The sequence below is a fragment of the Cynocephalus volans genome, chromosome X, assembly GCF_027409185.1.
Source record: "Cynocephalus volans isolate mCynVol1 chromosome X, mCynVol1.pri, whole genome shotgun sequence".
NCBI lineage: Eukaryota > Metazoa > Chordata > Mammalia > Dermoptera > Cynocephalidae > Cynocephalus > Cynocephalus volans.
The window spans coordinates 111164576-111178168 of NC_084478.1; the positions used below are offsets into that span (position 1 = coordinate 111164576).

Genomic DNA, 13593 nt, shown 5'->3' on the forward strand with positions numbered 1-13593 from the left:
AAAAATAAATCCATAAATATACAAACAAATCAATGGGAGGGAGGGTGGTGGGGAAGAGTGTACAACAATCAACAATTCCTTAAACATGTTAGGACATGTGAACAGATATGATGTTGATTGAGGGGGAAGCGGGAAGAGGGAAAAGGAGGAATTGATAAAGGGACATGAAAATCAACTACACTGAATATTGATAAGTTAAAATTTTTTAAAAAAAGAAAGAAAGAAAAAAAGAAGATCCATCAGGAATGGAAGGGAAGTAATAAAACTGTCTCTATCTAAAGATGACGTAAACTTGTACATAAAAAATCTGAAGAAATCCACTAAAAAACTGTTAGAACTAATAAACAAGCTCAGCAAAATAGGCAGATACGAGATCAGTATACAACAATCATTTGTCTCTCTAAACACTTGATTTCTAAATACTATACTTAAAAATAAAAATTAAGAAAATAAGTCCATTTACAATTGCACCCAAAAGAGGAAAATGTTTACAAGTAAATTTAACAAAAGGGTTGCAAACTTTACATCTGAAAACCATAAAAGATTTTTGAAAGAAATTAAACAAGATCTAAGTAGATGGTAAAACATCCTGTGATCATGGATCAGAAGACAAATTATTAAGATGGCAATACCCCCCAAGTCAACCTCCAGATTCAATGCAATATCTATCACAAACCCAGCAGATTTTTCTGTAGAAATTGAGAAGCTTATTTTAAAATGAATACATAATTGCAAAAGACCCAGATTAGCCAGAATAATCTTGAGAAAGCACAGAGCAGGAAGATTTGCAGTTCCCTACTTCAAAACTTAACACAAAGCAACAGTAATCAAGAAACTGTGGTTCGACCATAGGGATATGCATATAAATCAATGAAATGGAGCTGAGAGGGCAGAAAAAAAAACAAGTATATACAGCCAGTTGATATTTGACAAGGGTTCCAAGGCCATTCAGTGGTGAAAAAGAATATTCTTTTTTACAAATTTTTTAGGGACAATTAGAAAGCCACATGGAAGAAAATGGACTTGCAACTTTACTTCACACCATATAAAAAAATTAACACCAAATGGATCAAAAAAACTAAATGTAAGAGCTAAAGCTATAAATTCTTATAAGAAAATATAAGAATAAATCTTTGTGACCTCAGATTTGTCAAAGGATTCTCAGATGGTGACAACAAAAACATGAGCAACAAATGAAAAAATAGATAATTAGGACTTTACCAACAGTGAAAAGTTTCATGCTCTCAAAGAACACCGTCAATAAAGTGAAAATACAATCTACACAATGGGAAAAATATTTACAAGACATATATCTTATAAGGGACTTGTACCTAGAATATGTGAAGAATAAAAGGATGAATAACTATTAAAAAATGGGCAAATGATCTGAATTGACATTACTCTGAAGAAGATATAAAACTAGGCAATAATCGTATGAAAAGATGGTCAACATCATTAATCACTGAGAAAATTCAAATGAAAAACAATAAGATACCACTTCAAACCCAACATGGTGGCTGAAATGAAAACATCGTTTAATACCAAGTACTGGCAGGGATGTGGGGAAATCAGAATGCTCAAACACTGCTGGTCGCTTTGAACAACTGTATGGAACTTCCTAAAAGAAAAAAACACAGAGTTGCCATATGACCCAACAATTCCACTCTATGTTTATGCCTAAGAGAAAGGAAAACACATGCTCACACAAAAATTATAGTTGGATATTTATAGCAGCATTAGTCATTATAGCCAAAAGTGGAAATAATCCCAACATTCATCAACTAACAGATAAACCAAGTGTGGTATATGTATTGAATATTATTCATGGATCAACTTTGAAAACACCATGCTAAGTGAAAGAAGCCAGTCGCAAAAGATCATGTATTAAATGATTTTGTTCTAACAAAATGTCCCAAATAGGGAAATCTAACAAGACGATGTAGATCAGTAGTTGCTTAAGGCTTGTGGAATGGGAGTATAGGAGGCGATTGCTCAAAGGTAAGAGATTTCTTTTTGAGGGAATAAAAATATTCTAAAATTGACTAGGGTGGTCATTGCACATATATGTGAATACCCTAAAAGCCACTAAATTGTACAATTTAAATTTGTAAATATATCTCAATCAAGCAATTAAATACACAAAACACAATACAATAAAAGATCATAAACCCGTCTATTTCACAACTTAAAATCCATTTTGAATAGACAATCTTAATAAGCCTACGTTTATTTCAAATGAATCTATAATTAATAACCTTCTGAAGCAGAAAGCACCAGGCCCAGATGGGTTCAATTGTGTATTCTGCCAAACATAGAAGAAATTATACCAATTCTGTTCAATCTCTTCCAGACGATAGAAGAAGCAGAGGGAATAGAGATTGAGTATCTTTTATCCAAAATGCTTGGGGCCAGAAGTGTTTTGGATTTGGGATTTCTTTTTTCATATTTTGGAATATTTGCAGAACACATACAATGTGAACATCCCTAATTCAAAAATCCAAAATCTGGAATGCTCCAGTGAGCACTTGCTTTGAGTGTCATGTCAGCACTCAAAAAGTTTTAGGTTTTGGTGCATTTGGGGTTTGAATTTTTTGGATTAGGGATGCTTAATCTGTCCTTCCTGACTCATTCTATGTAGCCAGCATTAAATACCAAAACCAGGCAAAGACATTAAAAGAAAATAAAACTACATACCAATATCTCTCGTGAACATAGATGCAAACATCCTCAACAAAATACTGGCAAATCAAATCCACCAATGTGTAAAAATAATTCTACACCCAGACCAAGTGGAATTTATTCCAGGTATGCAAGGCTGATGTGACATTTGAAAATCAATTAATGTAATCTACCACAACAACAGGCTGTTGAAGGAAAACCACACGATCATATCAATGGATGCATAAAAAACATTAGAGAAAATCCAACAGCCACTCATGACTTTAAAAAAAAGAAAGAAAAACCTCAGAGCACCTCTGTTTGCAACAGCCAAGATATGGAGCAAAAGGAAATGTCCATCAATGGATGACTGGTCAGGAAACTGGGGTATATATACACTGTGGAATACTACCCTGACGTAAAAAAGAATGAAACACTCCCAATAGCAACAACATGGATGAACCTGGAGTAACTTATTTTGACTGAAATAAGCAAAGCACATAGGGATATGAACACATACCACATGTGTTCACTCATATGTGGGAGCTAAGAGAGAAGGAAAGAAGGAAAGAAAGACCACAATAGTGTGCTGGTCTTACAGATGGAGGGAACATTCCTAAGGCCACAAAGTGGAGTGGGGGTGGGGGGGAGATGGGGAGGAAAGTTGGGGGATAATTGGGTGGGGTAAAAACACAAAACAAAACAAAACTCCTCAAATTACAGTTTTACAATGGACACATTTTATGTATAGATTATGACTCAATAAAGTTGATTTAAAATAAAAAACCAAAAAAAACAAAAACCAAACTTGGAATAGAGGGGAACATGTACAAAACCCCTACAGCTAACATCATACCTAATGGTTAAAAACTGGAAGCTTTCCTGCTAAGATGAGGAACAAAACAAAGATGTTCCTGCTCGCCAATTTTTTTCATCATCATTCTAGATATCCTGGCTAACACAATATCACAAGAAAGGGACATAAAAAGTATACGGATTGGGAGGGAAAAAATAAAACTGTCTTTGCTCAGAGATGACATGTTTGTCTGTGTAGAAAATCAGAAGGAATAAATAAACATATTTAAAAAATGCTCGTGGAACTAATAAGCAATTAAATCAAGGTTGCAGGTTACAGGGTTAATATAAAGAAGTTAATCATTCTCCTTCATACCAGAAACGAACAATTGGAATTTGAAATTAAAAACACAATATAATTTACATTAGCCCCCCACAATGCAAAAGACTTAGGGGTCACCTAGATACACAATCTTATACTGACACACTCTCTCTCTCACACACACACACATGCACACGCACGCACACATGCACACCCATAAGATCTGTAAGAGGAAATCTACAAAACTCCAAAGAAAGAAGTCAAAGAACTGAATAAATGACATATTCTGTGTTTGTGGGTAGAAACTCAAGATGTTGTCAGGATATCAGTTCTTCCGAACTGGATCTATAGATTCATCACCACCAAAGCAAGTTATTTTGTGAATATGATCAAATGGATTCTAATGCTTACATGGAGAAGCAAAGACCCAGAATACCCAATACCATACTGAAGAGGAAGAAGAAAGTCAAATGACTGACACTACCCAATGTCAAGACTCACTTTAAAGCAACGGTGTTCCAGACACTGTGGTATTGGTGAAAGAATAAGCAGATCAAGCATTGGAATATAATTGAGAGGCCAGAAACAGATCCACACAAATATAGTCAACTGAACTTTGAAAAAGGGACAAAGGCAATGCAATGGAGAAAAGATAGTCTCTAAAACAAATGGTGCTGAAACAACTGCACACCCAAATGCAACAACCTGAATCTAGACACAGACCCGTTAAGTCTTTGTAAATAATAGCTCAAACTGGATCACAGACCCATCAAAAGGCAAGTTATAGAACATAGGAGAAAACCCAGATGATTTGGGGTTTTTATATATAACGCCGAAGGCACAATCTATGAAAGAAGTCTTTAATAACTTGGACTTCATTAAAATTGAAAACTTCTACTTTGCAAAAGACACTGTCTTTCATTTTTGGTACCTGAATAATAACTGCCACTGCCATAAAAACTCAAGAAAATTCAAAACCCACTAGTTAAATAAAAATGCTAACAATGAGGAAAAAAAAGTTTATCTACAACCCAGGAAACCAACAAAAACAGAAGACAAACATTAAATCAGAAAGAAATGAACAAAAGACACTTAAGACATCCAAACAAAAATCAATAAAATGCTAGGAGTAAATCAACACTTTTCAATAACAACTCTTAATGTAAAAGGATTAAATTCCTCACTCAAAAGACAGAGACTGACTGACTGGAGTAAAAGTATGGACCCAACTGTTTGCTGCCTTCAAGAGACTCACCTCACCCATAAAGACACACAGACTGAGAGTGAAAGGATGGAAAAAGATATACCATGCAAATAGAAATGAAACATGAGCCAGAGTAGCTATTCTTATATCTGATAAAATAGACTTTAAACTAAAAACCATAAAAAGAGATAAAGAGGGCCACTACATAAGGATAAAAGGACTCATCCATCAAGAAGACATAACAATCATAACTATATATGCACCCAATGTTGGAGCAGCCAGATTTATAAAGCAAACTCTAACTGGCCTAAAGAAGGAGATAGACAATAATACCATAACAGCAGGGGACCTGAGCACCCTACTATCAATATTGGGCAGATCATCTAGGCAAAGAATCAGCAGAGAAACACAAGATCTAAACAACACTCTAGACCAATTGGACTTGGCAGATATCTACAGAACATTCCATCCAGAAACCTCAGAATATTCATTCTCCTCATCAGCACATGGATCATTCTCCAGGATAGATCACATGTTAGGTCACAATCAAGTCTCAGCAAATTCAAAAAAATTGGAATTATCCCATGTATTTTTTCAGATCACAATGGATTAAAACTAGAAATCAATAACAAACGAAATTCTGGAAACAATACAAACACATGGAAATTAAAGAGCATTCTACTTAATGACATATGGGTCCAAGAAGAAATCAAACAGGAAATCAAAAATTTATTGAAACTAATCAAAACAATGATACATCATACCAAAACCTGTGGGATACTGCAAAAGCAGTACTAACTGGGAAATTTATCACATTAAATGCTTACTTCAGAAGAATGGAAAGATGGCAAGTAAACAATCGAATACTTCAACTTAAAGAACTAGAAAAACAAGAACCATCCAAACCCAGATTTAGCAGATGGACAGAAATCATTAAGATCAGAGGAGAACTAAATGAAATAGAAATCTGAAAAATGATACAAAAGATCCATGAAACAAAAAGTTGGTTTTTTGAAAAGATAAAGAAAATTGACAAACCACTAGCATGGCTAACTAAAAGGAGATGACAGAAGCCCCAAATAACAAAAATTAGAAATGAAAAAGGTGGTATTACAACTGATACTGCAGAAATACAAGAAATCATTATTGACTACTATAAACCACTATATGCCAACAAATTTGAAAATCTGGAGGAAATGGCTAAATTTCGGGACCCACACAAACTGCCAAAACTGAGCCATGATGATGTAGAAAATCTGAACAGACCAATAACACTAAAAGAGATTGAAGCTGTTATCAGAAGGCTCCCAACAAAGAAAAGCCCAGGACCAGATGGGTTCACTGCAGAATTCTACCAAATATTCAAAGAGCAATTGACACCAGTTCTCTAGAAACTATTCCAAAAGGTTGAAACAGAGGCAATTCTCCCAAACTCATTCTATGAAGCAAACATCACCCTGATACCAAAACCAGACAAAGATATAATAAGAAAAGAAAACTGCAGGCCAATATCCTTGATGAATATAGATGCAAAAATCCTCCATAAAATACTAGCTAACAGAGTACAGCAGCACATACGCAAAATTATACAACGTGATCAAGTGGGATTCGTCCCAGGGATGCAAGGTTGGTTCAACATATGCAAAGCAATAAATGTGATACACCACATCAACCAAATCAAACACGAGGACCATATGATCATCTCTATTGATGCTGAAAAAGCATTTGACAAAATTCAACACTCGTTCGTGATAAAGACTCTCTACAATTTAGGTATAGACGGAAAGTATCTCAACATAATTAAAGCCATTTATGATAAACCCACTGCCAATATCATTCTGAATGGGGAAAAGCTTTCCCTTAAGAACAGGAACTAGACAAGGATGCCCACTCTCACCTCTCCTATTGAACATAGTGTTGGAAGTACTAGCCAGATCAATCAGAGAAGAGAAGGAAATAAAGGGCATCCAGATTGGAAAAGATGAAGTCAAACTGTCCCTGTTTGCAGATGACATGAAACAGCCTAAAGCCTCTACAAAAAAACTCTTGGAGTTGATAAATGATTTCAGCAAAGTTGCAGGATACAAAATCAACACAGAAAAATCGGTAGCATTTCTATTCTCCAGTAGTGAACATGCAGAAAGAGAAATCAAGAAAGCTTGCCCATTTACGATAGCCACCCCCAAAATAAAATACTTAGGAATAGAGTTAACCAAGGATGTGAAAAAGCTCTATACTGAGAATTACAAACCACTGTTGAGAGAAATTAAAGAGGACACAAGAAGATGGAAAGATATCCCGTGCACTTGGATTGGAAGAATCAACATTGTGAAAATGTCCATACTACCCAAAGTGCTATACAAATTCAATGCAATCCCCACGAAAATTCCAATTACATTTTTCTCAGAAAAGGAAAAAGCTATCTAGACATTTATACGGAATAACAAAAGACCATTCATAGTCAAAGCAATTCTGAGCAAAAAGAAAGAAAGAAGGAAGGAAGGAAGGAAGGAAGGAAGGAAGGAAGGAAGGAAGGAAGGAAGGAGGGAGGGAGGGAGGGAAAGAAAGAAAGAAAGAAAGAAAGAAAGAAAGAAAGAAAGAAAGAAAGAAAGAAAGAAAGAAAGAAGGAAAGAAGGAAAGAAAGAAAGAAAGAAAGAAAGAAAGAAAGAAAGAAAGAAAGAAAGAAAGAAAGAAAGAAAGAAATATATAAATAAAGCTGGAGTCATAACACTACCTGACTTCAAGCAATAATACAAAGCTATAATAACCAAAACAGCATGGCACTGGCATAAAAACAGACAGAGTGATCAATGGAATAGAATAGAGAATCCGGAAATCAACCCACCCACCTGCAGCCATCTGATCTTTGACAAAGACACCAAGCCTATACATTCGGGAAGAGACTGCCTCTTCAGCAAATGGTGCTGGGATAACTGGATATCCATATGCAGGAGAACGAAACTAGACCCATATCTCTCATCATATACCAATATCAACTCAAAATGGATTAAAGAATTAAATATACACCCTGAAACAATAAGACTACTTAAAGAAAACTTAGGAGAAGCACTCCAGGAAGTGGGACTGGGCACTGACGTCGTGAATACAACCCCCAAAGCATGGGCTACCAAAGGAAAAATAAACAAGTGGGATTATATCAAACTAAAAAGGCTCTGCACAGCAAAAGAAACAATTAACAGAGTTAAAGACAACCAACATAGTGGGAGAAAACATTTGCAAAATATACATTGGACAAAGGATCAATATCCAGAATACACAATGAACTCAAACAACTTTGCAACGGAAAAACAAGTAACCCAATTAAAAAATGGGCAAAGGAGCTGAATAGGCATTTTTCAAAGGAAGACCCACAAATGGCCAACAGATACATGAAAAAATGCCCAACATCACTTGTCATCAGGGAAATGCAAACTAAAACCACATCTGTTATTCCACCAAGAAAAAAACACATACAAATTCTGTTTTGGTTATTTTAACATGTTTTACTTTCTAAGTTGGAAATGCAGTATGTTGTCATTACACAATGAAAGCAATAAAAACATTATTAACTATTTTTATTAATTATTATTTTTACATTCTTTTCTCTAAGTCTTTGTAATACAGTATGTTATTCCAACATGTAACCAACAAGAACAAAATTATTTAATTTTAATTATTTTTTTAACTGAGTCTGAAAAGCAGTATGTTATCATTTTAACATGGAAACAGTATAAACACATTAACTACCTTGCAACTTGTTTCTTACTAAGTCTTTAAATTGTGGTCTGATTTCATTTCAACAGGGAACGCTGTACATTAATTTTTAATTAGTAACTTTTCATTCATTTTTGTTACTGACTCATTTACATTCAGTCTGTTGGCATTTCAGCATGTAAACGATTAGAAAAAGTTATTAATTAATATTACATCTTTTTCTTACTAAGTCGTTGAAATGCAATGTTTTACCATTTTAATGTGTCATCATACAAACAGATATTTAATTAGTTATTTTAACATTCTATTCTCTTACTAAGTCTTTGAAGTGCAGTGCTTTCACTTCAACGGGTAAACGATATGCACAAATTATTGCTGTAAGAGCAGAGGGAGCAAATGCATATGGAAAGATGGGTACCATGAAGGGAACATACATGGTACATTGAGAGAGAGCTACAACATGGTAAAGTAAGGGAAGCAAAGGAAGTAAGGGAAGTACAATAAGTAAAGGGAAGTAAGAGAAAACCTCTCCGAGGAGGTAACATTAAAGCCATGACCTGAGTGTTGAGGAGCTATCCAACAGCATAAAGAGGCCAGCGTGGATTGAACAGAGTGTGTGAAAAAAAAAACAAACCTGGGGTACAGGGGGTTTAAATAACTTTCCCAAACGCCCTAAGAAAGAGTAGGGGAACAGACAAATCATAGGAACAGCTGTATTCTGAGTGGCTGGAAGTAGGGGCTTTGTCTTATTTGCCTTTTTATTCTTAGCACCTGGAACACTACTGAACTAATAAGAGATCCTTGGTGAATGGGTGTGATATAAGGAACGACTGAGCCACAGGGTTCTAAGACCTAAGAAAGGAGGTAGCAACGGACTGATAAAGACACCAGTAGGTAGTGGACATAGGTTTGGTTTGTTTGTTTTGGTTTGGTTTTTTTCCTTTTCGATGCAAATAGTTTCTCATAAGCAGCCTAAGGCCGTCATAAATATGAGAAGTTTAAAGGACCTTGGAGGGTAAAATTATTGGCTTCAATAACCACCAGCTATTCCAAAATATCGTCAAGAAAAGGTTTCAACTCTTTTGACTTGTGTCAAGTACCCGTAAGTGAACCAATTAGTCTGGGCAGGGAAATGGTATACCATGACTAGGTCAGCCAATGTCACATGCCCAACACTGTGGTCAGGAGCAAGGAGGAGGATTTGGAGGACAATGGGTAAGAGACCCATAGGACCTCTCAAAGCCCTCTGTTTTCTTTAGAGTTCTTTATTTTTATAGAGGTCAGTTACACATGGAATCTTCCTAACGCGAGGTTCCTGGAACTATAAAATTTTACATATGTGTCTCTAAAGCTTGGGCTACAGGTGAGAACACTACGTGCTTTAATGGCCACACGTCAGTGTTAAATCAAGTCCTTGTACCATGAAAATCACTCAGGAGAACTGGTCCAGCGCATGTCATTCCGCTTTACCACCTGCAGCATCGCCTTCAATTGGGCCTGCACTTCAGAAAGCTTCTGTCGGTTCAAACTGCGAGGATTATGCAATTGTTCATAGCAATGGACAGGGACAGGATAAATTACACGCTTCAGCTCCGTCAGGTTTGTTAAGTGCTGCAGAAGACTGGTGAGCACACGCATTGTAATGGGGTTGGAGGCGAAGCTAAAGACACGGAGGTGGGAACAGCGGCTCAGGGCCGGAATGACAGCAGTGAGAGTAGAATCAGTCATCAGGCAATCATCTATCTCTAGATACTGCAGGGTGCCTGAGACACTCACCAGCAGAGTCTGGAAGGACTCAGAAAGTTCCCAGGATATCTCGACATTGCTGAGACTCAGCAATCTTAGATGGGTGGCTGCAGGGCTCTGGGACAGGACAGTGATGCCTCTGTTAGAAAGTCCACAGAAAGAGAGATACAATGCATCCAACTGAGGTGGCAGGTATCTGTAGACAGAAAAAAGAAAGTTATTTCTGCACAATGAGGATTGGACCAGGACAAGGAGTCCTGAGTTAGAGGTATCTACGGCTCTAGAATAAACTAATTTGCACATATGTTGCAACAGCAGTTAACAATGTGGGCTTTGGAATCAGACTCTAAGAAAATTACTTTTCCACTCTCAGATACAGTTTCTTAAATCTTTAAAACATGCACAATAGCAACTATTATGTAGAGTTGTGGGAAAGATTAAGTGGAAAAAAATTTAATGCACTTAGTACTTACAATGAAATCAATGGTGGATTTAGTTTACTTATTTGGTGGGGAGGGAACTGGGAAAGCAGTCAACTAAGGATTCCCTTTGACCAAAACCCAAATGACAAGCACTCTACTCAGGGCCTAACGCTTGGGTAAAATACAGGAGCAAAATGATCTGGCAGTATTAACTGTTCTAGCCAGACCATGATGAGGTGCATCAGTGCCACAGCATAAAACATTTCTCCATCTGAACGTCTCCCCTTCCTCCCTAAAAGGCTGTAAACTCCAAGGGGAGAAGGACTGGGTCTTTTTCACCAATGTATCTACAGACTTATCATGGTGTCTGCACATGGTCGACTGACTGACTGAAAGAATGAATGATCACATCATAATTTTCTAGCTTCTCTAGCCTGGCCAGTTTCATACACCCAGCAGTGCCCATATTGAGGTGGAAGGAGGAATGGGTTACAAGGAGATTAGGAATATCCAAGAATGGTTGCTCTCCTGTCTTAACAACGGGGTGGTTCAGGGAACCCAGGTCTTTCCCCAGCTCCTCACCTGAGCAGTTCCTGAAGCGGATGCGTGCGGCAGGAATACAAACGGATCTGCTGAAGGGTGTTCATCTGCCCAAGATGGGTGAGAAAAGTCCCAAAGCGTCTCCTCACACAAGATGTAAAACGGATGTGAGACATACTAAGGCTGTGGAGGTGGGTCATCTGAGCCAAAAGGGTGGTGACTTGACTCAGATAAATGTCATCCACTTTCAGGTGACCAATGCATCCCATATCCAGAAGCTGCAGGATGTGTTCGTGGGCAAGCCTTCCATCAAATTGCAAAACTCTGCAGCAGAGGTGCAAGGACCCAAAGCTCTGCTCTACTTTATTTCGAAGTAAAGAAAGAAATCGCCCTGTTCTCCAGGTACTATCTAGGGAAATGTTCACTAATAATTCCACAGGTTCCCTGGATGACTGAGGCTCAGACTCTGAATTTACAGTTCCGGGGCACCTAACTCTTTGTGGGGCTTCTTCTGTTTTCACGATAGAGTGCTGAGAGTGAACACATGAATGAAAACAGAAAGGGAATGTGGTCCTGATCTCAGAGCATGTGGTCCTGCAGCCTGGATTCTGACTTAAATCTAGAATCCTCAGTTTTGGCGCCCTGTAAGGAGAGGAGAAGACAGAATATCTGAGAGGTAGCTGATTTTAATACAACCCAGCAGGATCAATGATGGGAAGCTGAAACAAAATCCCTTTATCCCTGGTCTTCAGTCCATACACCATTTACCAACAAAGCCTTTTCCATAAAAATTTAGCGCCTTTCTTTCTTTTCCCCATCTTTTCTTCTCTTCTGATGATCCCAGTCTCAATGCCCATGTCCTTTTTCCATGTAATCATACCCAGGAGGCAAATCTATTAATAGTATCCTCAATCCCTTCTGTTCCATAATCAACTCTGTAAGACATTAGAGTCCTTAAGGTGACCCCAAATGTTCCACCAACAGCCTCACAGAGATCCTCAGCATTCACCATTAACTACCTTTGAAAGACTGTTAGGCCGTCTCCTACGCCCGTCTCATACCCTCCTGCTGACTCACTATGTCTCTATTATACATAGTCTTACCAAGAAGAAGAGTTCTGGGCAGGAAGGATCTGTAGACCGTCAATCATAGCTTCGAAATTGTCATATTGTGACTCCCGTACTCTCAATGTCCCGACGTGGAGACAGGGATAGGGCCAAATCCTCACCATTTCCCTCAGTACCTTCTTATGACCACCCAAGAAGGCGGCAGTGAAAAACGGAGCGAACATGACTCTTGGGAGCTCTTCAAGGGCATGGATAGCTACACGTTCATTACTCAGCAGACTTCGTACAGCAAGGTCTAGTAGTGTGGCTGGGGCGTTTTTGTCCATCTTTATGAACCTGCTTCAGAGTGAAGAATATTTACAAATCCTGAGAAGACATCCACAGTCCCTTATCTGCCACCAAGGTTAGCAGTGGACAAAATATTTATTGAATAAATACTTGGGTATTTCAGACAGTTCATGAAAAGATCCGTATTATCTTTTAATTCTGTTTTTCCATGAACTTTTTGAAGTACCCTTGTAGATGGTGAATCAGGCAGCCACCTCAGGAGACCTCCACTGTAGACATAGAATAGGAATAGACTCGAGTGTGTGTGTAAGAGTTTACGTTTGTGTGTGCCTTCATACATATACATATTGGCATAAGATAAAATGTCAGTAGAAATCAGGGGTAAGTGAGCAGAAGACAACATTGACCATCTATCTACCTGCCTCTCAATACTTCCTTCCAAAATGATGCAAATGACCAAGAAAAAACAAATGTAAATCTGTCCAAAAGCACATACTCATCATCACTTAGAAACAGATGACAAAACTTCAAAATAATTGTGAGTAAAACGAGAAAAAGCACGATATTCCAGCACATGATCTGTCACACGCTCATCAGTGGGCTTAGTGGCAAGCAAAGACAGACCAAGAAGAGCTGCAAGAGATACTGAGGAAGAAAGATGGCAAGCTTAAAGTTGATCTAAAAGTACGGCCAGAATGACTAGGCCCATGATAAGTCTGAAAATACCAAAAAGATATCCTGGAAGATAAGAGCAGGGTCTATAGAGAAGAGACTTCAAAATATGTGACATTTAAAGAGGTAGGGAAGACTTACAAGACTTAAAAATAGCTTCACAGT

The 13593-nt window shown here is 37.6% G+C and overlaps 1 protein-coding gene across 1 annotated transcript; it reads right to left on the reverse strand.

Moving 5' to 3' along the window:
• Positions 1-10121: 10121 nt before the first annotated feature.
• LOC134368191 (melanoma antigen preferentially expressed in tumors-like) lies at positions 10122-12794 on the reverse strand. The gene is made up of 3 exons (XM_063084735.1): positions 12505-12794; positions 11444-12043; positions 10122-10635 (listed from the first exon to the last, which is right to left on the reverse strand). The coding sequence occupies exons 1-3, from the start codon at positions 12792-12794 to the stop codon at positions 10122-10124; spliced, it is 1404 nt and encodes a 467-aa protein (XP_062940805.1).
• Between the last annotated feature and the right edge of the window lie 799 nt (positions 12795-13593).

Excerpts from the sequence above, each read along its gene's own strand:
- LOC134368191 (XM_063084735.1), bottom strand. The coding sequence starts at position 12,794 with ATGGACAAAAACGCCCCAGCCACACTACTAGACCTTGCTGTACGAAGT. Across the intron at positions 12,044-12,504 it reads GCCCAGAACTCTTCTTCTTG|GGCGCCAAAACTGAGGATTC; the intron begins GTAAGACTATGT and ends CTCTCCTTACAG. Across the intron at positions 10,636-11,443 it reads CCGCTTCAGGAACTGCTCAG|ATACCTGCCACCTCAGTTGG; the intron begins GTGAGGAGCTGG and ends TTCTGTCTACAG.